General features: G+C 43.7%; 1 protein-coding gene across 1 annotated transcript in view; it reads right to left on the reverse strand.

The window, feature by feature from the left end:
- aff2 (AF4/FMR2 family, member 2) overlaps nt 1-22,500 on the reverse strand; it is a gene marked incomplete at its 5' end in the record, with an annotated part of 112,102 nt that overhangs the window by 34,665 nt on the left and 54,937 nt on the right. The window contains 4 exons of the mRNA XM_079497174.1: nt 11,482-11,536; nt 14,681-14,741; nt 16,067-16,103; nt 17,563-17,649. Of these exons, the coding sequence (XP_079353300.1) occupies nt 11,482-11,536; nt 14,681-14,741; nt 16,067-16,103; nt 17,563-17,649 (240 nt within the window). The remainder of the gene's footprint in view (nt 1-11,481; nt 11,537-14,680; nt 14,742-16,066; nt 16,104-17,562; nt 17,650-22,500) is intronic.

A 22,500-nucleotide genomic window follows, 5' to 3' on the forward strand; every position in this document is an offset into this window, starting at 1 on the left:
ATACTCACCATATTCAAGTGAGATGATAAAACAACACTTTTGTTTACTTGTTTTCAAGGTACACATTTAGAGCAGTCGATTGAATTAAGTAGATATCTTGTGTGTTTCACAGATCGAAGATCATTACCGGAGTTTATATGTGACACAGACAACACAATATTACCAGTAAATGCCATTAAATTACTTATCGACTTCTGTATGCTATTCATTTGGAGAAGGAGCACAACATTATTTATAGGTACTGGTATGGTATTAAGAATTAAGTAGTAATTTAAGTGACCTTTCCATCACCGTTAGAACAAGTTATCCACTTACACACATTTTAAGATATCTTGAAAACGACTGGTTACTACTGATTGCCATGGAAATGACTGGACTCCTTCATGCCCGTTGGAGAATGAATGAAACCTACTGATGTAGCTGACCTCATGGCCTATGAGGTCTTTATAGCTGTGTGTTCGTGACTTTATATTTGTGTACCACCATCAAGCCAAAATGATGTCGTCCGGACAAGATCATATTTTTCTTGCCATGGCCACTCAGGGGCTCCGTAAAAATGTCCACTTACACAGCACAATATATCTCAAAACTGTTTGTATAACATTATAACTTGAAACTGACCAAACCTTATTAATATTTAATGCACTTTTTAATGCACTATTCTTTTTTCATATTAAAAGTGTTAAATGGTAATATAAATATCAGTTGAAAAGTATCATTACATTTTATTACATCCTTGGCACAGCACATGAATATAAAAAGTCTTTCTCTCACTCTCTGTCTTTCTCTCTCTTGAAATATGGTGATTAAGTAGACCAGGGAAGAGTCTGATACATCAATGTGTAGCTTCAGGCAACAACAAACCCTCTCAGATCTTTGGCTTTGGAGACTAGCTCGACTTATAGAAAGGCTATGTCTGTGAATAAATTTATCTAGCTCATTTCTATGCCTTATTGGAACTGTTCGGCATAGTACAGTAGTTAAATAAATGTGTAAATAAATCAAATATTTTCCCGAAACATGTTCTCTTAAAGTTCATTCTATCCATAGGAGAACAACATTTTAATCTCGGGATTAATTAATTAATTCCTGTTCTCACATACTCACATAGTGCTCACATACTAATCATACAGGGCCATGATCTCGGTGTATAACTGTGCACTAACAAGCTTTTAAAAGTCACATGAAATCATATCACAAACACCAGCACGTACTGGCTAGTGGCTCAGGAGGTAGAACGTACTGGCTAGTGGCTCAGGAGGTAGAACGTACTGGCTAGTGGCTCAGGAGGTAGAACGTACTGGCTAGTGGCTCAGGAGGTAGAACGTACTGGCTAGTGGCTCAGGAGGTAGAACGTACTGGCTAGTGGATCAGGAGGTAGAACGTACTGGCTAGTGGCTCAGGAGGTAGAACATACTGGCTAGTGGCTCAGGAGGTAGAACGTACTGGCTAGTGGATCAGGAGGTAGAACGTACTGGCTAGTGGCTCAGGAGGTAGAACGTACTGGCTAGTGGCTCAGGAGGTAGAACGTACTGGCTAGTGGCTCAGGAGGTAGAACATACTGGCTAGTGGCTCAGGAGGTAGAACGTACTGGCTAGTGGATCAGGAGGTAGAACGTACTGGCTAGTGGCTCAGGAAGTAGAACGTACTGGCTAGTGGATCAGGAGGTAGAACGTACTGGCTAGTGGCTCAGGAGGTAGAACGTACTGGCTAGTGGATCAGGAGGTAGAACGTACTGGCTAGTGGCTCAGGAGGTGGAACGTACTGGCTAGTGGCTCAGGAGGTGGAACGTACTGGCTAGTGGCTCAGGAAGTAGAACGTACTGGCTAGTGGATCAGGAGGTAGAACGTACTGGCTAGTGGCTCAGGAGGTAGAACGTACTGGCTAGTGGATCAGGAGGTAGAACGTACTGGCTAGTGGATCAGGAGGTAGAACGTACTGGCTAGTGGCTCAGGAGGTGGAACGTACTGGCTAGTGGCTCAGGAGGTGGAACGTACTGGCTAGTGGTTCAGGAGGTGGAACGTACTGGCTAGTGGCTCAGGAGGTAGAACACGTACTGGCTAGTGGTTCAGGAGGTAGAACGTACTGGCTAGTGGATCAGGAGGTAGAACGTACTGGCTAGTGGTTCAGGAGGTAGAACGTACTGGCTAGTGGATCAGGAGGTAGAACACGTACTGGCTAGTGGTTCAGGAGGTAGAACACGTACTGGCTAGTGGCTCAGGAGGTAGAACGTACTGGCTAGTGGTTCAGGAGGTAGAACACGTACTGGCTAGTGGTTCAGGAGGTAGAACACGTACTGGCTAGTGGTTCAGGAGGTAGAACGTACTGGCTAGTGGTTCAGGAGGTAGAACGTACTGGCTAGTGGCTCAGGAGGTAGAACGTACTGGCTAGTGGTTCAGGAGGTAGAACACGTACTGGCTAGTGGTTCAGGAGGTAGAACGTACTGGCTAGTGGTTCAGGAGGTAGAACACGTACTGGCTAGTGGTTCAGGAGGTAGAACACGTACTGGCTAGTGGTTCAGGAGGTAGAACGTACTGGCTAGTGGTTCAGGAGGTAGAACGTACTGGCTAGTGGTTCAGGAGGTAGAACGTACTGGCTAGTGGCCCTGGAGGTAGAACGTACTGGCTAGTGGCTCAGGAGGTAGAACGTACTGGCTAGTGGCTCAGGAGGTAGAACGGTTGTCTGGGATCATTTCCCAGTTCCAGCCCTGCTCCTCCTGACACCATGTTGAAGTGTGCTTGAACCCTAACTGCTTCTGACTAGCAGGTTGGTGCCTTGCATGGCTGCTTCTGACTAGCAGGTTGGTGCCTTGCATGGCTGCTTCTGACTAGCAGGTTGGTGCCTTGCATGGCTGCCTCTGCCACCTCTGTTTGAATGTGTGTGTAAATGGGCGAATGTAACGCATACATTATAAAGCGTATTGGGAAGAAAAGCGCTATATAAATGCAAATCATGTTCTGTCCAACCTTTCAAAAACCACTCTTTAAGTATAGTTATTTAATAGTGTTGCAATAATACCGTTTAGAATTTTTACCTAAACCGCTTAAATACATTTGAAGCGTTTTCCACTATCACCTTATTCAAAAGTCAAGCACATTACATAAAAAGCGCACACACTGTACGGAACCACGGAACATGTGGAGTGAAACTGAAAACAGTGGATAATGAAGTTACGTGGTGTTTTAAAAAAAAATACATAAACAGGTGTGAGATTTATCATGAGAGGAAGATGACAGTGGAGTATGTAATGGGAGTTTTAGAATGCCAACTACAGTGCCAAATATATGCATTATTGTGTATTTATCTTCCTTCCATTAAGTCCCTTTGCTCACCAATGTGCTCAGTCTAATTCATGCAGCTGTCAATCTAACAGCTGACCGGACTTCTCCATGCTTACTATCACTATGTCAGCGAATGTGTACTTGTGTAACTATTTGTGTGTCGCCCTTATCTTTAGCACAGACCCTTATATGACCATTCAGTATAGCATCTCTGTTAAAACAAGACTATAAGAACTGTTTGAGAATGGGGTTGGGGAGGCTTGCGCCCGGAGGGGCTGCTGGAACAGGCACGGAGGCCTGTTCCTCACTCTCTGTATATTGTTTCTCTGCTGAATCTTCTTAATAAATTCTCAACACTTCACCCTGAAGAACTTTGTCATTCCTTCATCTTTGGACGATTATTTAATTGACAACAAGTATTCACACAGCATTTGTCTTCTCCTCTGGTCAATAGCCAGGGGCTTTTGTTACACAAAAACAGCTGTCTCTACTTGGGTGGGTAAGCTTCTAAAAACAATATTGTATAAAAAAAGAACAACAACAAAGAGGCTATATTAGGCTGTTATTTATAGATTACATAATCCTCACCAGGCTGGCTACTGGCTAACAAGGTAGGCAGACCTGGGACTGAACTCTGCACTGCAGTGTGTGACTGGGTTCTGGACTTCTTGTCTACCAGATCCCAGGTGGTCATAGTGGACAGTCACACCTCACAACTAAGTGAGTCTCCCAGGGTTGTACTGAGTCCTCCGTTGTACTGTACCACTGTGAGGCCAGAAACAGCTGAAGCACCATCTTCAAGTTTTCTAACGACACAGTGGATGTGGACCCAATTGCAGAGGTCCTCCTGATCGAGGGGAACCAGTGGAGAGGGTAAGCAGCTCCAAGATCCGGTGTGCAGATCACTGAGGACCTGCCTTGCAGAAAGCACACAGAGACTGTGGCAAAGAAGGCAAGACAACGCCTATACAGTACCACCTCAGGCAGCTGAGGAAGGTCCTCAAATCCTTCTATTCGGCTACCCCCCAGATTCCATACTGTTTCAAGGGCGTGGCCTATTTCTTACAAATAAAACATCCAATCAAGGATTGGGTTAGGACTTTTTGTACCCAGGGGAGGTCGTCTGAGCATGAGTGCTCTTGTTCAGTAATGCCCTGGCCTGCTTCACACTCACACATTAAGACCTGTGAATGTCCCAGTTACAACCACAGTCTTATAGGGAATATAGGCTACTGTTCGCCACTGAACAGCTCCGCTGGAACATTTGGGGGTTCAGTGCCTTGCTCAAGGGCACTTCAGCCTGCTGGGGAGGGTTAAGTGGTGGCCATTCACTTCTGCACCCAGATGTTTCCTGCCAGTCTGGGGGATCGAACCGGGAACCTTTCAGTCACAAACACTCTCCCTAATGATGCGTTCACATGGTCAGACGCAAAGACGATTGGGAGTATCATTTGGAGCAGCTACATGTATCATTGCGTCTTTGCACGTCATATCGATGGCTTCCATTGACAATGAATGGTAGACTGCGTTAGTTGCGTCTGCCCGTGTGAATGCAACATAACATTTAGGCCACCGCTCAGTGCGCTCACCCCACCTCCAAAAACACTTTCACTTCTGCCCATAGAGGGCGCCACAAATACTACAAGTTGAACCGTATGTTGTTGAAACACTATTTCTCCTGTAGCTTCACCGTAGAGGGCTGCAACGGGAGCGGGAGCCCACGGGACCCAACCTAAATGTTGGCGGCGTGAGCAGTATTAAAATACCTGCGGGTGGGCGTGGGCAGTCAAGATAAAACCAGCGGGCCCCGCAAAATCCCACATCCTCCCGCAATTAACCAGATACAGAGCTTATATACACTAGCAAAATATGAATGCCTGATGAGAACGTATAATTTCCCTATTTGCGCTGGACAAGCACCGTGGAGTCTCACTCTCTCCAACAGACATCTTCCAAAGCGGCCGCACCTGTCGATCATTAGTAATCACTCTGTGAGAAGTGCATGTGTGGAGTTTCTTCTCCCCGCGACGGACATTCTTGCTTCTAAACCCCTTTTTGCTTTTCCCTGTGTGCAACACTCAGCAATAACGTGAAACAGAACACAAAGATGAGTACAATTTGTTTTATAACCAGTAACCACCAGCACGCAGCACCTCTCTCAATCTCTCTCTGTCTCTCCAGTCTCCACCCACTGTGTGCACACTTTGACACAATATAATAATATTTATAGCATAATAGGCCTAATATAACACTTTCCCTCTATCTGTGACTGTGATCAGCTCCTCACACAAATACATAACTCCTCTCTCGTGCATGCACGCCTGCAATCTCAGCAACTGTTACACTGTAATAATGTATTTTTTTTTATCTCAATGGAAATATTGCTGGTTTAGCGGGACTCAGCGATAAAATTGCGGGATGGTGCGAGACTAAATGGGACTTAGTTTTTGTTGCGGGCTGGAGCGGCGGACAGGCGGTCACTGCGGGCAGTCAAAAATGAAATCATTGTGGGAGCGGGCGGGATTGGTCTGAATTTCAACGGGAGCGGGCGGGAGTGGGATTAATAAATCACTCCTGCGCAGAGACACTGCCATTCCAACTCGCTCAATACAAACCCTGTCTCTAACCCTAACCTAACCCTAACCACACGCCGTAGCCACATAGTCGGAATGGCAGTGCGTCGGAATGCCACTCTGTTTCCGGGCTCTACTTCCCCGTGTCCTGCCGGCTGCAAACCACGCATTCACAGTCGTGGGTAGGCCACCCAGCCTGCTGAAGACCTGCGCTCTGAGGAGCACCCTTTTCTAGTTGCATTATGTTAGCACAGTCTTTGTAGAATGTACAACATGTCCTACCAACATTTAGCTGCTTGCACAATACCTGTATGAGTGAGTGACAAATAAAGCCCTCTTTATTCTTGAAACAATGCAATGCAAAGCTGTTCTACCTTCTGACTTTATTCAGGCTTCAACAATAACGATTGCATGCCAGGCCAGGGGTATGCAGGGGTAAAACTGTTGGGACAGCAGCCTGGACACTTACTTAGTTTTTTCCCCAAGTTGCATTCTTTCCATCATCATGAATTATTTCCTGAATGTTCAATTCAGGAACAATCCTACACAACACCGTTACTTAGATTTGAAAAATCTTTACCTCAACCACCACCAAACGATACAAACACAACACTTTGTGAAGGCAATTGACTCACGTTCATGTGTAGACATCCCAGTCTACAGCTAATTCCTCTTTAAACATGCCTACGCCAATGCCTCTTCATGGGGGTTGTATTGACAAATTTGACCAAATTGATTAAGTCAATTATTCAAGAGTTTAACAATCATACTGAATCTATTAGAATTAAACAGTGTCTTCAATCTGGTCATTTATTGATGTAAAATGTAAAATAAGCATTAAATCAGATACAATACATATATAAGAGAGACAAAATGTGTTTCATCACACTGTCTGCATTTCACTTGGCTGTAACTTCACCTTTATAAGCTTGAAATGACTGTCCTCTGAACAAGGTGACTCGTCAGAGCAACTTTTATTGCTTTGTCCAGAAACAGAGCCAGAGTACAGTTTTTACACATAGCTATACATAACACTGGAGGGGATGTTCGTTTCGCTGCACACGCTCTCTGCGGGTGGCGGGGACGTCTTCCTCCTCTTTACTGGCGGTTCGAGAACTAGACCTGTGGTCTCTATTGTCGATACCGCACCCAAACCTGAGGGCAGTGAGGTGGCCTTTATGGGAGTCTCACCGAGGCAGGGCCTAGGCCTGCTCTGGTGTAGTCTTGCTCTGCACCCGACCGCGTGTGCGCCCCGAGCGGAGCTTCTAGTTGACATGGTCGGGGCCTTGGCCTGGCGCGTCGCCCTGAAACGCCGTGATAGGGTTGGTGCGGGGGCTCATGGTGCTGACAGAGCGCCTCAGTGTTGTGTCTGCTCCGCCCCCCGAGGCGATGGGCTTTGCCATGCCTCTGTGGATGTTATATAGTCGTAATTGCATTTGCAGTTACTGGTGTGTAACCAAACCCAATGTATCACAGTGGAATAAGTCTGTCGGAGCGCCCCTAGTCTCTGGGACAGTGGGGCGACCCAGCAGATTATTCCCGTCGTGGGGAAAAATATCTAGCCACCTTGTTCTCTCTTGGAGGGTGTCCACTGCACGTTGTGCTGTAGGGCGACGCTTCTACCCAATGGAAAGGTTCCATCTGACTGCATAACTCGCATGAGAAGCGGGTTTATCAGGGGTGAACACTTAGGGTCATCGTGACCATGTGTGTGTTAAACACACATGGTCAAGGTAAACACACTGTGTTTACCTTCCTCCCTGGTAGTACTAGTGTCAATGTGGGCTAACGGTAGTTTAGCTAGTGCTTTGATAACACTATTAGCAAAGTTAGCTAGTGCTCATTCAAGCTAGGGCCTTGTAACCCTATAGAGTGTAAGCTAACGCTCTTGCTGCTAATGCTATGGTAGCATGTAGCAATGCAAGCTAGCGCTTAGCTAACGCTACCCAGTATCACACTAAAGGTTTGCTGTACTTAGCAGAATAGTGTCTTAAAACTTGGCGTACTTACTGTGACTTTGAAGTAACCACCGGGTAAAATACTAGGCACCTTGCGGTACAAGTGCGGGACCACTCGTCCTTTATGAGATTAATAGCACTTAGTATTGTTTTATACGCTCGGTGATAACACAGCTTGTTCTGTCTGTATGCAGAAGAAAAGATGGATGGTGCGTGCAGGCGTGGCCCTGTCTTATGTACCGGGCGCTGGGCGCGTGCCACGTCATCACGCACAAAAGCCCAAGACCTCAAAGGGGTCTTGTGAGTGTATAAAATGTTTTTTTCTGTATAAATGGATCATCAGAGATGCCCTCTGCGTATTCTTCGCAAATTAGCTGGTTCAAATAACTATGGTTATTGCATAACCTTCAGTTTGTGCATGTGAGAGAAAGTGTGTGAAAAATGCAGACAGAGGGAGGAGTAATCCAGGCACAGAGAGACAGACAGAGAGACATTAATATAAATAGTAGATATCGTTGCGGTCTCTCTGTCATCTCCAAATGTCATCTTTTCATGTGTTTTCATACAATAATTCATACGTATGACAGTGTTGCACAAAAGTGATGTGATCGGCTCTCGCTGATATCCTTTTACATTTTTAAATATGTGTACGCCTATCCATGGATTGTAATAATAACTTGGATCCATTGGATTCCGTTTTTATATTTTCTGAAAAGTAACAGTAAAGTTGGACATACAAGGTTTCCACCCGACATGAGAGAGTTCTGATAAAAGCAGTGAGGGCAGGGAGCAGTGAGACATGAGGAGAGACACAATGACAGAGAGTCACACAGAGATAGAGAGGTGTCAGGACAAATGATGCAGCAGCAATTTGGGTGTCTCTGTAGGCTTCCAAAGTCATTAGGAACACCTCTGTGTCTTTCTCTCCTTCCTCATCTCCTCTCTCTCTCTCTCTCTCCTCCCTCATGTCCTCTCTCTCCCTCCCTCTGTCTCCCTCCTGCTCTCCCTATCTCTCTCCCTGTCTCCCTCCCTCTCTCTGTCTCTCTCTCTCCACCTCTCTGCCAAAAACATATTCATCATCCTCCTTTGTTGCCCTTACAGCACTATGCCACAGCATACTAATGACTGTGTGTGTGTGTGTGTGTGTGTGTGTGCGCCTGTTTGTGCTTCAGTGTGTGTGTGTTTATGCGTGCGTGCGTGCGTGCGTGCGTGCGTGCGTGCGTGCGTGCGTGCGTGCGTGCACGTGTGTCTAGTTGTTAGGCGCATGTGTGTATGTACATTTATGGCTAAATATGTAGTGTGTGCTTGATTATTAGTGCGTGTGTGTGTGTTTGTGTTTGTGTTTGTGTGTTTGTGTTTGTGTGCGTGCGTGCATGCGTGCGTGCGTGCGTGCGTGTACTGTATGTGTGTTTTTCCTCCAGGCTAGCGAGGCGTGATAATACACCATGGCGCCATTTGCTATAAGCCTGTTAACAGCAGCACACATAGAAAAGATGCTTCTGGATTCTCTGTCTCTCTCTCCATCTCGCTCTGTCTTTCTCTGTCTGTGTCTCTCCTTATCAGCTAGTCACAGTCTCTTTATCTCTGTACCTCTTAATTCTGTCCCATAACCACACATTATTATAACTCTACTTAGTTCCTTACCTTCCTTCTCTCACAGTGAGCCAAAGACAAACAGAGAGAATGTGTACAAGAAAGTGAAACAAGTGATAAGAGAAAATAAAAGGCAGTGATGACAAAAGTGAGATAATTGATCCAAACTGTAAGATGATTAAAGAATCATGGAGAAAAGAGAGAGGGAGAGAGAGGAAATAGGGGGATAAACTACATCCTAGCCCATTTTCACACTGATTACAAGTCCTACTAGTGATACGAATCATCCATTTCAATGTATTATGCCCCTGATTATGCCAGCCACTTAGCAAAGTTCTGAATACACCATGCTAACCAACTGTAATTATCTGATCCGCCATCATCATAATTATATTAACAACCACAATCAGCGTGAATTATAGTAACCTGCCATCATCCATAATTATAAATCTAGTGTTATGGTAATTACATGATCAGAGGGCCAGTGAGGAGGGGCTGGAGGGGAGAGATGGTATCTCAGTGTTAATGTGAATCTAATCTGGCTTCTCTTTGATGGGCTCAGATGCCAGGACCAGGATCTAAACCTATCCCCACCAGGACCAGGATCTAAACCTATCCCCACCAGGACCAGGATCTAAACCTATCCCCACCAGGACCAGGATCTAAACCTATCCCCACGCTATGTTATGTTATGCTGAAACAAATCAGACAAAATACAACAAACAGTGGAGAAACCTTTGAGTAGAGGAAATAGTGTGTTCTCCCACGCTTTGTTAAGTAGCATTTAAAGGCTACTATTTTGTGGACACGCAAACATTATTTATGGTCAATGTTTTTCAATTGAAGCAATACATTCCTCACTGTATACTATGTTGTACTATTCAATATCCATTCCGTAAGGTATAGAATAGATATTGCTGTTGCAATATCAGACAGATAAACAGTATCAGACACAGATGTGAGTGTGGAGTTCTCATCGCGTTTGAGTAAAATGGTGGCTTTAGGTATCACTCATGAGAAATAACATTTAAATTTAAAAATTAAACTTAAAATTAAATTGTTTGCTATACACCAAAATGAAACACTACTTATTTATTTAAATGTTGCTACACCTATACTGTAGCCTTAAAAGTACAAATGTCATGCCGTTTATTATGATTTTGTATAGGTCCAAGTTTAAGTGTAGCCTGTTCGTAATAAACGGCCGACATTGGAGTACAGTGTGGTTTAAGTATAGTGTCCAATATTTGTAAAAGGTCAAATCAAATCACTGGCACAAATATGTCGTTCTAATAAAGCTTTAGAGACTTCTGTTGAATTTCTTTACAACTACCGGTTAAACAAGGAACATGAATTTAGCCAACATGCTTTAACTAACTAGCAATGCTAAAAGGTAAACAGACGGACGGCGTGTTCATATATGGAGTATACGGTTGTCTACGAACATACGCGTAGATAGCACCAGTAGGTACCATTAGCCTAGCTACGTTTATAAACGTAAATGGCACAGAAAAAGTTAACACCAATTTGCCAACAACTAACAGTAACAGAAAAGGATCGATAGAAAATTAACAATGCCCATCCAAAGGAAAGAGGGAGGGAAGGAGAGGTAGAGCCTGTTTCACCCACGTCCATACATGAAGGATGGTGATGAATGGATGAATGGGTGGATAGATTCATGGATTCATGGATGTATAGAGGGATGGATGACTAGATTAATGGCTGAGGGATGGACAGTTTAGGTGGTTTGGGCATCTGGTTAGGATGCCTCTCGGGTGTCTCCCTAGGGAGGTCCTCGAGGCACGTCCCACTGGGAGGAGACCCCGGGGCAGACCAAGGCGCAGTTGGAGGAAACACATCGACTCACTGGCCTTGGAACGTCTCGGGATCCCCCAGGAGGAAGTCACTAATGTTGCTCTGGAGAGGGAAGTCTGGAGCACTCTGGTGGAGCTGTTGCCCCCGCGACCCGACTACGGATAAGCGGTTGAAGATGGATGGATGGATGGATAGATGGATGGATGGATGGATAGATGGATGGATGGATAGATGGATGGACAGAGGAGTGAGGGATCATACCTGATGTTCAGCTTCTTCCTCATCACTGCTGATCTTCAGATCATCCTCTAACATGCTGCAGGGAGAACAAAGACAGAGCAAAGCTATTAGGTAAATAGAGAGCAGGGAAATGGAGAGAGAGACAAAGAGAGAGAAATAAATAAGTACAAATATGGGTTGGCTTAGCAAAGTTATCTGAAGTTAGCGGACATTGGCCTCTAGTGTGAGGCCAATTGTGTCTTATGTGATTATCACTGTGGTCGATAGCAACTAAGTACATTAACTCGAGTTACTTTTGACACTATTTTCTAGGAAGGGACTCTTGGGCTCCAAACTTAACAAAAATATATTATTAAACAGCTCTATTTATAATTAAACCTTTCTGACACGCAGAAGTGGAATCGCACAGAGGAAGCTGGACCTAATGAAAAGGGTTAACCCAGCACAAGAACACTGGCAAGGACCACAGGGGACCTTGAGGGGGTTCCAGGGAGTCCCCAGCAAAATGTATTAATATAGCATTATAATCAGTTTTATTTTACCAGTTTAATCGGATATTGGAAGATTTCTGATCTACAAGCTCACAATATGTGGCAGATATGAAAAGATGGGAGGGGTAGAATATTTCTGAAACAGTTTAACAGCACACATTTCCCTGGCCCAAAACCGGCCAAATACATAATAATTTCCTCCACAGAAAACATTTGAGGATCACTGCGCCAAATAAGAAGGATATTGTATTTGCTTGCCAGTTAGATATTTCTGTAATAAGCCTAATACAAATCACCTCAATTGCACTTTTGACACAATATTCTCTCTGTCTGTGTGCACGTGCGTCTGAGTGCACATGCTGCAGCACCGGCAAGTTCTGCAGTTTATTGCTTTGTATACACTCTTCAAACAAACTGCTGTTATTTTGGCTGGGTCTGCGAACGTTACAACAGTGGAATTCCCTATGGGTTTTTATTGCTTTGTGAACGACTCTCGTCACGGCAATGCTAGCGCTGCTAGAAAAAATCCAGCCCCCGATGTTGTTATGTTTTCATATGGGACTGCCGGAGTCATGAATAACTGAAGCACAATACCAAATGTTGGAGATACGGGCGCACAGTGCGCCATGCACTGATGACAGATAGGCATGAATGAATGAGTAATGGACCCATATTGAATTTCATAAGGAGGGACAGATGGAGAGAGGGAGATAGAGAAGGGGAGAGAGAGATGGAGATGATAGTGACGGGGAACAGTGGTAGAGAGCAAGTGTGTGTGTGTGTGTGTGTGTGTGTGTGTGTGTGTGCGTGCGTGCGTGCGTGCGTGCGTGCGTGCGTGCGTGCGTGCGTGCGTGCGTGCGTGCGTGCGTGCGTGCGTGCGTGCTGACCCGAGATGGAGATGTGGAGAGAAAAAGACGAGAGAAAAAGAGAAAGTTGTGGATGGAAAGTGAGACAGAGACAAATGGAGAAATGGGAGAGTGAGAGCAAGAGAGAAAGAGAGAGACAGAAACAGAGACAGATAGACAGAGAGGGGAAAGGAATTGGGGGCTGTGGAGTCGTGTGGTCAGAGATAGAAGAAATAGAGCACTGAAGTCGGACGTCATTTACGCATCCTACCTGGTTTGTGTTTTTTCTCCCCCATTCTTAATTCCCATATACTTTTTTATCGCATGAATATGAAGAATCAACTGACGGCGAGAAAACGCTAATGTTACTGCCACCAAATTAGTTATAATTTCATCAGAAACAAATATGAGTGACTATCGTAAACAATACAGAGCCACCTCCCTGACAATGTCGCACAGACAGTTTGTTTATTTTTTGGACCACAGTGCTTATAATGAGACGATTTTAAGATGACCCAATGTTATTCACCACAGAGAAATACTCCCACGACCCAGGGGATGAACGAGTGACATCAAGACTTCGGTACTCTATGTCATGAAGAGGGAGAGAGAGAAACAGGGGATGAACGAGTGACATCAAGACTTCGGTACTCTATGTCATGAAGAGGGAGAGAGAGAAACAGGGGATGAACGAGTGACATCAAGACTTCGGTACTCTATGTCATGAAGAGGGAGAGAGAGAAACAGGGGATGAACGAGTGACATCAAGACTTCGGTACTCTATGTCATGAAGAGGGAGAGAGAGAAACAGGGGATGAACGAGTGACATCAAGACTTCGGTACTCTATGTCATGAAGAGGGAGAGAAAGACATAGTGGAAAGCATCATTGGGATCACATGGCGATTGACAATAAAGGCACGGGTGTACAAATCAATGATGTAATAAGTAATCTACCAAATATTGAGCTCAAAACACATTTTAGCTTCTTAGTTCATCCAAATTGAGATGCTGTAGCTGCAATTAAGAATAAAGTGACAACTGTTGGTATTTACAAAATCTGAAACGTAATGCTCTATTTAGTTTTTTAACTATTTTAACGCTTTACTTTACTCTTACTTTAATGGTGAAAATATTCAACAATTCCAAAGAATTTCAAAAGCAGCAGTTCAACAAGCTTAGAGATGGGATATTTTCTATATTTTTGGAAAATTATATTAAAGAAAAAAATGGGCTTCAAAGTCGAATATTGCGTGTCAATATTGCCAATTTGTTTGTCCATGTTTTTATGTACAATACATGTCTTTATTGTGTGTGTGTGTGTGTGTGTGTGTGTGTGTGTGTGTGTGTGTGTGTGTGTGTGTGTGTGTGTGTGTGTGTTTATTTATCACACCCCAGGTGAGAGAGCACGTGACATCACGTGACATCATCAGGGATAGATATTCCTGTTGTCATCAATATTAACCCCATATATGGAGATCCCTGATGTCATCAATATTGGCCAGCAACTCTACATCTGACCTCAAACCTCTAACTTAGATCTCCATAATGGAGCTGACCTGTTCTGACATTCCATACTGTATGTTGTTCCTTCCCCATCCATCCTTCCTCTTCGATGTCTCCCTTTCGACTGATACCTGTCCATTTAAACTCTAGACGGGCCTGCCCCAAAGTTATTAGTGCAGATCTGACCCCCCATTCCAAAGCCGCAGCACTCGCCCAGCAGTCTGCCGTCAACGAGGCTGATGCGTGCACGCCCACAGGCGTCGTACTGTATGAATGTGTGTGTGTGTGTGTGTGTGTGTGTGTGCGTGCGTGCGTGCGTGCGTGCGTGCGTGCGTGCGTGCGTGGCCGTGCATGCATGCATGTGTTTGTGTGATACTTACGACTTTTGTGGTGCAGTTGGTGTTTTGCCAGCAGGCTTGTTAGCGGATAGAGTGCATCTCTCTGTAGAAAAATATTAGTAATGTGTTTATATGAACATGTGTGAATGACAGTGTGTTGGATAAGTGTGTGTGTGTGTGTGTGTGTGTGTGTGTGTGTGTGTGTGTGTGTGTGTGTGTGTGTGTCTGTGTGTGTGCATGCTAATTACCTCTTTGGCATTTAGCGTGTTTGACAGTGAGGTGGTTATCATTACAGCTCTATATAATCACTGACACTGAAAAACATGACAGTCTGACCCAATGTTATTTAATTGGTGTGTGTGTGTGTGTGTGTGTGTGTGTGTGTGTGTGTGTGTGTGTGTGTGTGTGTGTGTGTGTGTGTGTGTGTGTGTGTGTGTGTGTGTGTGTGTGTGTGTGTGTGTGTGTGTGTGTGTGACAGAGAGAGAGAACCACTGTATTTGTATGATACACAAACCTGTCGAGAGCAAGAGATAATTTAATTGGAAAGTTTTAGGAAAAATGATTTCAGTGACTGTTTTACTGAAACTACAGTGAGCCCAGTCTACTCCAAAGGGATTCACACTGAACATGAACATTCAGGTGTTGTGTTCCCGATGCGTGCTCAAAGACACTTCAACAGGACACCTACAGAAGGAATTGAAGACAGGCCCTTTCACTTAACCCATTCAGGCCTGACGTCGAAATTTAAAAAAAAAAGTTTTCTAAATCATGACAATTTCCGGAAAGATTTGAGGCACATTTTAACGATTTTTCAAAAATAGCAGACCTACAAGTTCATAGCGCGCCACTCGGTGGCGCGCTATGAGCTTGTAGATCTGCTATTTTTCAATAGCTAAATTATAACATAATGTTTAAAACACAAAGGGGTTCCCGCCCAAAATGGGTTAATGGTTAATGTGGTTAAACGCTAACGTGACATGGATGCGTTCCAGGTCTCAATGGATTAAAGGAGCATTCAGTGATTTGGGTGATTTGGAAAAAAAACCGTTCCACCCCGGTAACAAGATGTGCACATGCATGCACAGTGGGGGGATGCGCGACAGGCCAACAGCACACACACCAAGGCCCGCCACCGCAATTCCTTTTTTTTCTCTCTCTCTCTCTCTTTTTATCGCTGGCCTATACCGCAGTTATTGGTTTGCCAACATAGAGGGCTGTATTTAGGTCTTATTACTTAACTTAAGACCTGGAGGCGTGATCAATGCCATTTGGCTATACTGAGTGGCCAAAGAGCATTGACCACGCCTCCAGGTCTTAAGTTAAGTAAAAAGACCTGGTACTTAAGACACGCAAAATACAGCCCCAAGTGTCAAAATGTGAGAGATTCTCTATGGGAGTGTTGACTGCTGGGAAATGTAGTAAGCTTACTCGGGGTGCTGTAGGCTGAGGTTACATGCTGCGACTCCTAGAGTGAGAGAGAGAGAGAGAGAGAGAGAGAGAGAGAGAGAGAGAGAGAGAGAGAGAGAGGAAAATAGAGAACAAGAAAGAAATGGATAGACAGTACAGAATATTTACACTGTTGCATACTATGGAAAAATGTTTAAATATGTCAGCAAAGGATCCGGAACAGGTCATTGCTTTTAGGGATGTGAGAATTTAAATTCACAAATACTCTAGGTTGAGATATTGGCTGGAGTTCAGATGCAATGTCCTGTCCAGGATGTTATCCTACCTGCTTACACTGACAATTGATATTACAGCGTATAGACACTTTCTCACCATTTCCAGCAATGTTAGAAAGGCAACTTTCTGCCTTCTGGTGCATATGATTGTGTCTCTGATCACAACATTTTGTGTTTCAATATAGGATGCACAGAGCAAGTGTAATCACTGACATAACTTTCTGTGCGTTGTCAGATGACTGCACGGCTATAAAATTAGATTTGATCTAGCCAAGAGTAATGGTGATTCCCCTGGGTTGTAACTGGGTTGTAACTGGGTTGTAACTGGGTTGTAACTTGTTAGCATTGTGCAATCCTCAAACAAATCACATTGTGTTAACAGATACAGAAAGAAAGAATCAGAGGTGACAGAAAGTTGTCCTTTTTTTTCACAAAAAATATTTGCCTTACAAAGATAAAATGGAAGTACGTTGACCATGTTTTTTTTAAAAGTTCTATTGCTGTAATTTGCTGCATATCGATTCAACTATATTAAATATACGATACAACACAAAATATGTGTTGATATCATATCATAATAAAATTCTGTATATCTACAATTCTGATAACATCAGAATTGTAGATCGAACGTCAGCGTTCGATTTATGAGGGGCAGGGCGGTGGCATTTTCGTAACCACTTAAGCTCAATAAAATTCTCCATTCAACAATTTAAAAAAGTTACAATAGCCTGTCTACAAGCTCGCAACTTGTCGTATCACGATGCATTGTGAGATTGGCCCTAAAATGTGGTTAACATACATTTTGAATTAAATTGTTAAATTATGACATTATCAAAGATAAATAAAAAAGACATCAGATCAGAGAAGAAAATGTATACAATATATTCATTTCCTTCTCTGATCTTGTATCTTATATATACAAATATTATTTGTATATAACCATGAATGAACAGAGGAGGATATAAAAAAGCAGAGGCATAGATTCCCTAATTCTCCTCAGCAAATTCAACCCCGACTGTAGTGATGCGATAGCATTATTTTTTTTTTAGATTTGTTTTTGGCTATTCTGCCTTTATCGATAGTATCAAGTGAAGATAGACAGGAAAGAAAGGGGGGGGGGGGGGAGACATGCCGCAAAGGTTGTCATGAACGGGACTCGAACACGTGACCCGCTGTCTGGCCAAAGCCTATATGTGGCATGCGCCAGGACCACTAGGCCAGCGGGTGCCCAGCTTTACTAACCTTGCTAGGAATAGGGAACTTTGTCTGCTCAGCCTTGCCTGGAGTATGGATGGCTGTCAAAGGAGGAGGCCAGGAATGGGTCATCTCCTAAAGTCACAGATGCACACATGCACACACACACGCCCACACACACACACACACACACACACACACGTATGCGCACACACGTATGCACACGCGCACGCACACACGCACACACACACACACGCGGAAACTATAATTAAGACTAGAAAAAGTGCAGGGGCACGGTGGCACAGTTGGTAGTGCTGTCGCCTCACAGCTAGAAGGTCCTGGGTTCGATTCCCGCTCGGGGCACTGTGGGTGCTGGCGGCGTGTTTCCTCCTCCGTGTCATCAGTGCCCATACCCGAGGTGGGGTTGGCGAAAGGGCCTTTCTGTGTGGAGTTTGCATGTTCTCCCTGTGTCCCCTAGGGTAGGTACCCTCACAAAAAACATGCAGTAATCCTGGTCTCTAAACTGCCTCCCCCTGGCCAGCCGGGGCACCTGATGGAGGGGATAGGAACTGGTTGGAATAACGTGTTCCTTCCATGCGCTACGTCCAACCAGGGAAACTCCCCCCTGTCAGGTGTAAAGGAGCAACTTGGACACTCAGGCATGAAGGAAGCATGAGTTGCAAGTCCGTTGCTCTCCCCATGTCCCCCATATATGGGACTAGGTTGGCGGAGGGTGTGTAGAGCCCAGGATCACATTAGATAATTGACACAGGGGTGAAAAATGGGTTACAAAATCGTGGGATAAAAATGTAGTTTAAAAAAAGACTAGAAAAAGTGCCCTTCTGGGCACAGGTCTCCACCAGGAGGATAGGAGTGTGTGTGATGTTTGGCAAAATGTTTAGGAGTGATATAAACATGTTTGTTTGTTTTTTGCAACAATTTCTTCATTTTGTTGAGGAAATGCGGAGCCGGATCACTCATAGCATCTCTGAGGATAGAATTCTGGATGAGCAGGACATGTGCAGCATTTTGTACAAAACGGGCCACTCCTGAAGACTTTGGAAGGCAATCTTAGCCAATCAGTGTAGAATCTGAGAACAGACTCGTCTTGACCACATGACTACATGACCGATTTGCATGAGATTTGGATGAAATCTATGCGACTAATATAAACAATGTGTTTTGCAGAAATCGGCCTCATGGTGGCGCTATAACCGGCAGATGTGGAGGGATGCAGGGAAAATGTTTTTCCATGACCTCTAGGGAGTGCGCATACAAAGTTGTACACAGATCGATGCAGTTATAGGTAAAAACAGGAATTGCCCTGTTATAGCGCCACCATGAGGCTGGTTTGGAAAATAAATTGTGTCATGTCGTCCTCAGCCTAGTGGAAATGTGCGTGTATAATTTCACGGAAATTGCACACTGTGTTTGTGATTTGTGGCATTTTGTTCGAAACGGACCAATCATGTGAGCTTTGGAAGCGAATCTTAGCCAATCAGGAAGGAAGATGGGAAATGGTGCAGATCCGTGTTGATCACATGACTATGGAGATAGTGTATACCGAATTGTGTGATGTATGGATAAAATGTGTACGAGTAATCTACAGAAATGTGTTTTGCCTAAATCGGCCTCATGGTGGCACTATAACAGGTCGTTGAGGAATATTTGGGGCAGAGGTTCGTCGTTGGCATCCAGAGAGTGTGTGTGTACAGTTTGGCATGGATCGGGCCAACGGTGCCGGAGATTAGCTGGTAACAGTTGGACGGAAGGAAGGAAGGAAGGACGGACGGACGCACACACAGACGGAGTGCAAAACCTACTAAACATACTCTCTCCCCTTGCCTTCGGCCTGGTGGAGACAATAAACTTGTGTGTCATGTAGTGTAGCGTGTGAGCTTTGATAAGAGTGTGTGTGCACAATGTATTCATTTCAGAAACATGCATGCTCTCAGAGTTAACTACGTGAACCCTAGCATTGCTCTTTCTTGCACTCTTTATTCTATCCCTTTGTTTTTGCTGTGCTTACTGTGTTGTTGTTGTTTTGAATGTTATGCTATATCTATTCTACAGTATGCCGTGAAGATTTGGAAAAGGAGGGGACAGACTAGACAAAAGACCCCTGTGGGACAGTGATCAACGAAGCTTAAGTGATTAAATTAACATTCAAGGACTTTAATACTGTGTACTGTTATTATTTGCGCATGTAGCGCATCCCAGTCTCCCCCATCCACCTCACACAGTTCAACCACTCTGGTCAGTGTTTCAGCACAGCTGTGATCAGCATAACTCCACTATGCTGTGTCACAGCTAAAAATATTACATTAGCATTTCTAGTCAATTACCAGCAGCTCCACATAAATAAGTCTCACTTTGATTGTAGACCCAATGTGTGGTATCTGGAGATACCAAAGTGCAGACGTAGCACTATCACCTGCATGTCAGCACATAAACACAGAGACACACTATACCACACACACACACACACACACACACACACACACACACACACACACACACACACACACACACACACACACACACACACACACACACACACACACACACACACACACACACACACACACACACACACACACACACACACAAACGCATGCTTCCACCCCCCTCCCCCCACACACACGGATTCACACACAAATGACTTGAGTGGATGCGTGCCCAATACACAGACACACAGTGCGGAAAGTTACTGCAGGTAATGGCAAAACTGCTGTCAAGGCAAAAGTGAGGCCACAAGCTGGAAACAGCTCTTTCGCATATTTTCTACACACACACACACACACACACACACACACACACACACACACACACACACACACACACACACACACACACACACACACACACACACACACACACACACACACACACACACACACACACACACACACACACACACACACACACACACACACACACACACACACACACACTTGTGACGTCTCACTCAAAAATGTCTTCTCACCTACAAAGTGATTTATGTAAGTATATATTGAATGAATACAGAGTCTGTAGAGTAGATTTAAATCATTATGTTTCTATTCTAGCACATGTTTTGCATAAGTTCAGTGTATTGCTTATGGGCATGGTAAATTGTTGCGTGGGGAATGGAACCTGGGACCTTCCTGCTACAGTCAATCTTTGTTTCAATCTTTATTTTATGATAGAAAAACAAAGATCAAACCCAATGGCTGGACTTTGTATAGCTATCAGTGGTGCCAGAATACATTGGTTTAACGATACGATATTGGGCTCCCAATATGATACAATATGATATTAAATGTTTTTTCTTTTCCATTATCTGCAGTTCATAATAATTGAATACACTTTATTTTCGTACCATGGCCACTCAGTACGGCACTTTTCAAAAACAAACTTACAGTACAAAGTGCTTTACACACAAATATAATATAATTATAATTATACAAGAGGACAGATACAGGTAGATACTTGAATCATAAATGATCACATCAATACAGAATGTTAAATCCCACTAAGCTCTGTTGTCATCCTGATTTTACCAACCAAGTGTAGTTCTTAACAACACAACGGCTCATGATACCAGAGAGGGTCACAGTAAATCCTTGGCTTTGATGCCACTGTGCCCCTGATGCAATCTTAGATTAGATGTAGGCCTATTTTATCTTGCAGAAATGATTACTGTGTAAATACTACGTGTATATTTCATATCACACGCCATGTATGAACTCTAGCAAAAATACTGGATTAATAATTTAAAAGAATATATATATAAAATATACCGTGATACAGACTTTCATCTCAACAATATTATCTCGCCACACTTTAATATCACAATATTTGGTGGCACAATATATTGTGACAAGCCTAATGGATACTGTGTGAAACTGTGGGCATTTGTTAGAGGGATAGTCAGTGAGAGTGTCTACAATGGGAATTCTTGGATATGAATCTGCAATTTTCTGTAGTGGACCCAATAATATATTTTGTTGTTAAAAGTATACTGATGTTGTTTTTTTGTCTTTGTCTTTTTCTTTTGTCTGCCCACTCTTTCTTCTTTTTCTCCTTCTGAAATGTACACTCTGAAGCGATATTGCCCTTTGCCCCTGTTAAGTGTTGACTTGATGCCATATGTAGTCCTGAAGAAAGCAAGGATGTTACAGAGACACTGGAGATGGAGTCACTTGGAGGGGGGAGGGAGGGAAGAGGGGTGAAAAAAAAAATCCTGGGAACTGCACTTATGTCCTATGTATGCATAGAAATGCTGTTATTGTACTGCTTTTTCCAAATAAAATAAATATTATAAATAAATAAAAAGTATATTGAAGTAGAATACCACATGACTTGGTTAAGCTATGTTGATGATGTTGAAACTTTGTTTTGTTTGAAAAGTTGTAGTTGCAAGAGCAATACTGTCTAGTCATAATGTTGGGTTATTTGATTAGATTATTTGTTTTATTATTATCTGTAGTTATATGTGTTTCCATCAGCGGATGTACGTAAGTTCAAGTATTGAAACTGTACTGAAGTCAAGCGGTTCACAACCTTTTCTGGATCCGGGCCCAATTCTCGAAATCTCGAAAGCATTCGCGGCTCACCCATCTAACCACTTAAAGGACAACTTTAGTTTTTTTCAACCGAGGTTCATGATTTAGGTTGTTATTAGAGTAAGTAAAGTGTTCATTCAGTTTTTGACAGGGCCCCCCCTGTCAAAAACAGCTAAAATCCCTAAATGTATCCCTTAATGTGGGGGCATTCGAGCATGGGGCTAATAAATATGTATTTATTTTTACAAAATATTATGGCGATTTATTTTTGTATTATTTACTATAGTCCTAATAGACCCCAAGAAATTACATCTGGCCACAAAAGATCACAGGATCTACTGAATGTGTCAAACTGACATATTGAGCCTATGACACACAGCGTGGCCCCCCCAGTAGGCCTCCTTCACATTCAGTAGATCCTGTGATCCGCTGTGGATCT

This window comes from Electrona antarctica (assembly GCF_951216825.1).
Source record: "Electrona antarctica genome assembly, chromosome: 1".
NCBI lineage: Eukaryota > Metazoa > Chordata > Actinopteri > Myctophiformes > Myctophidae > Electrona > Electrona antarctica.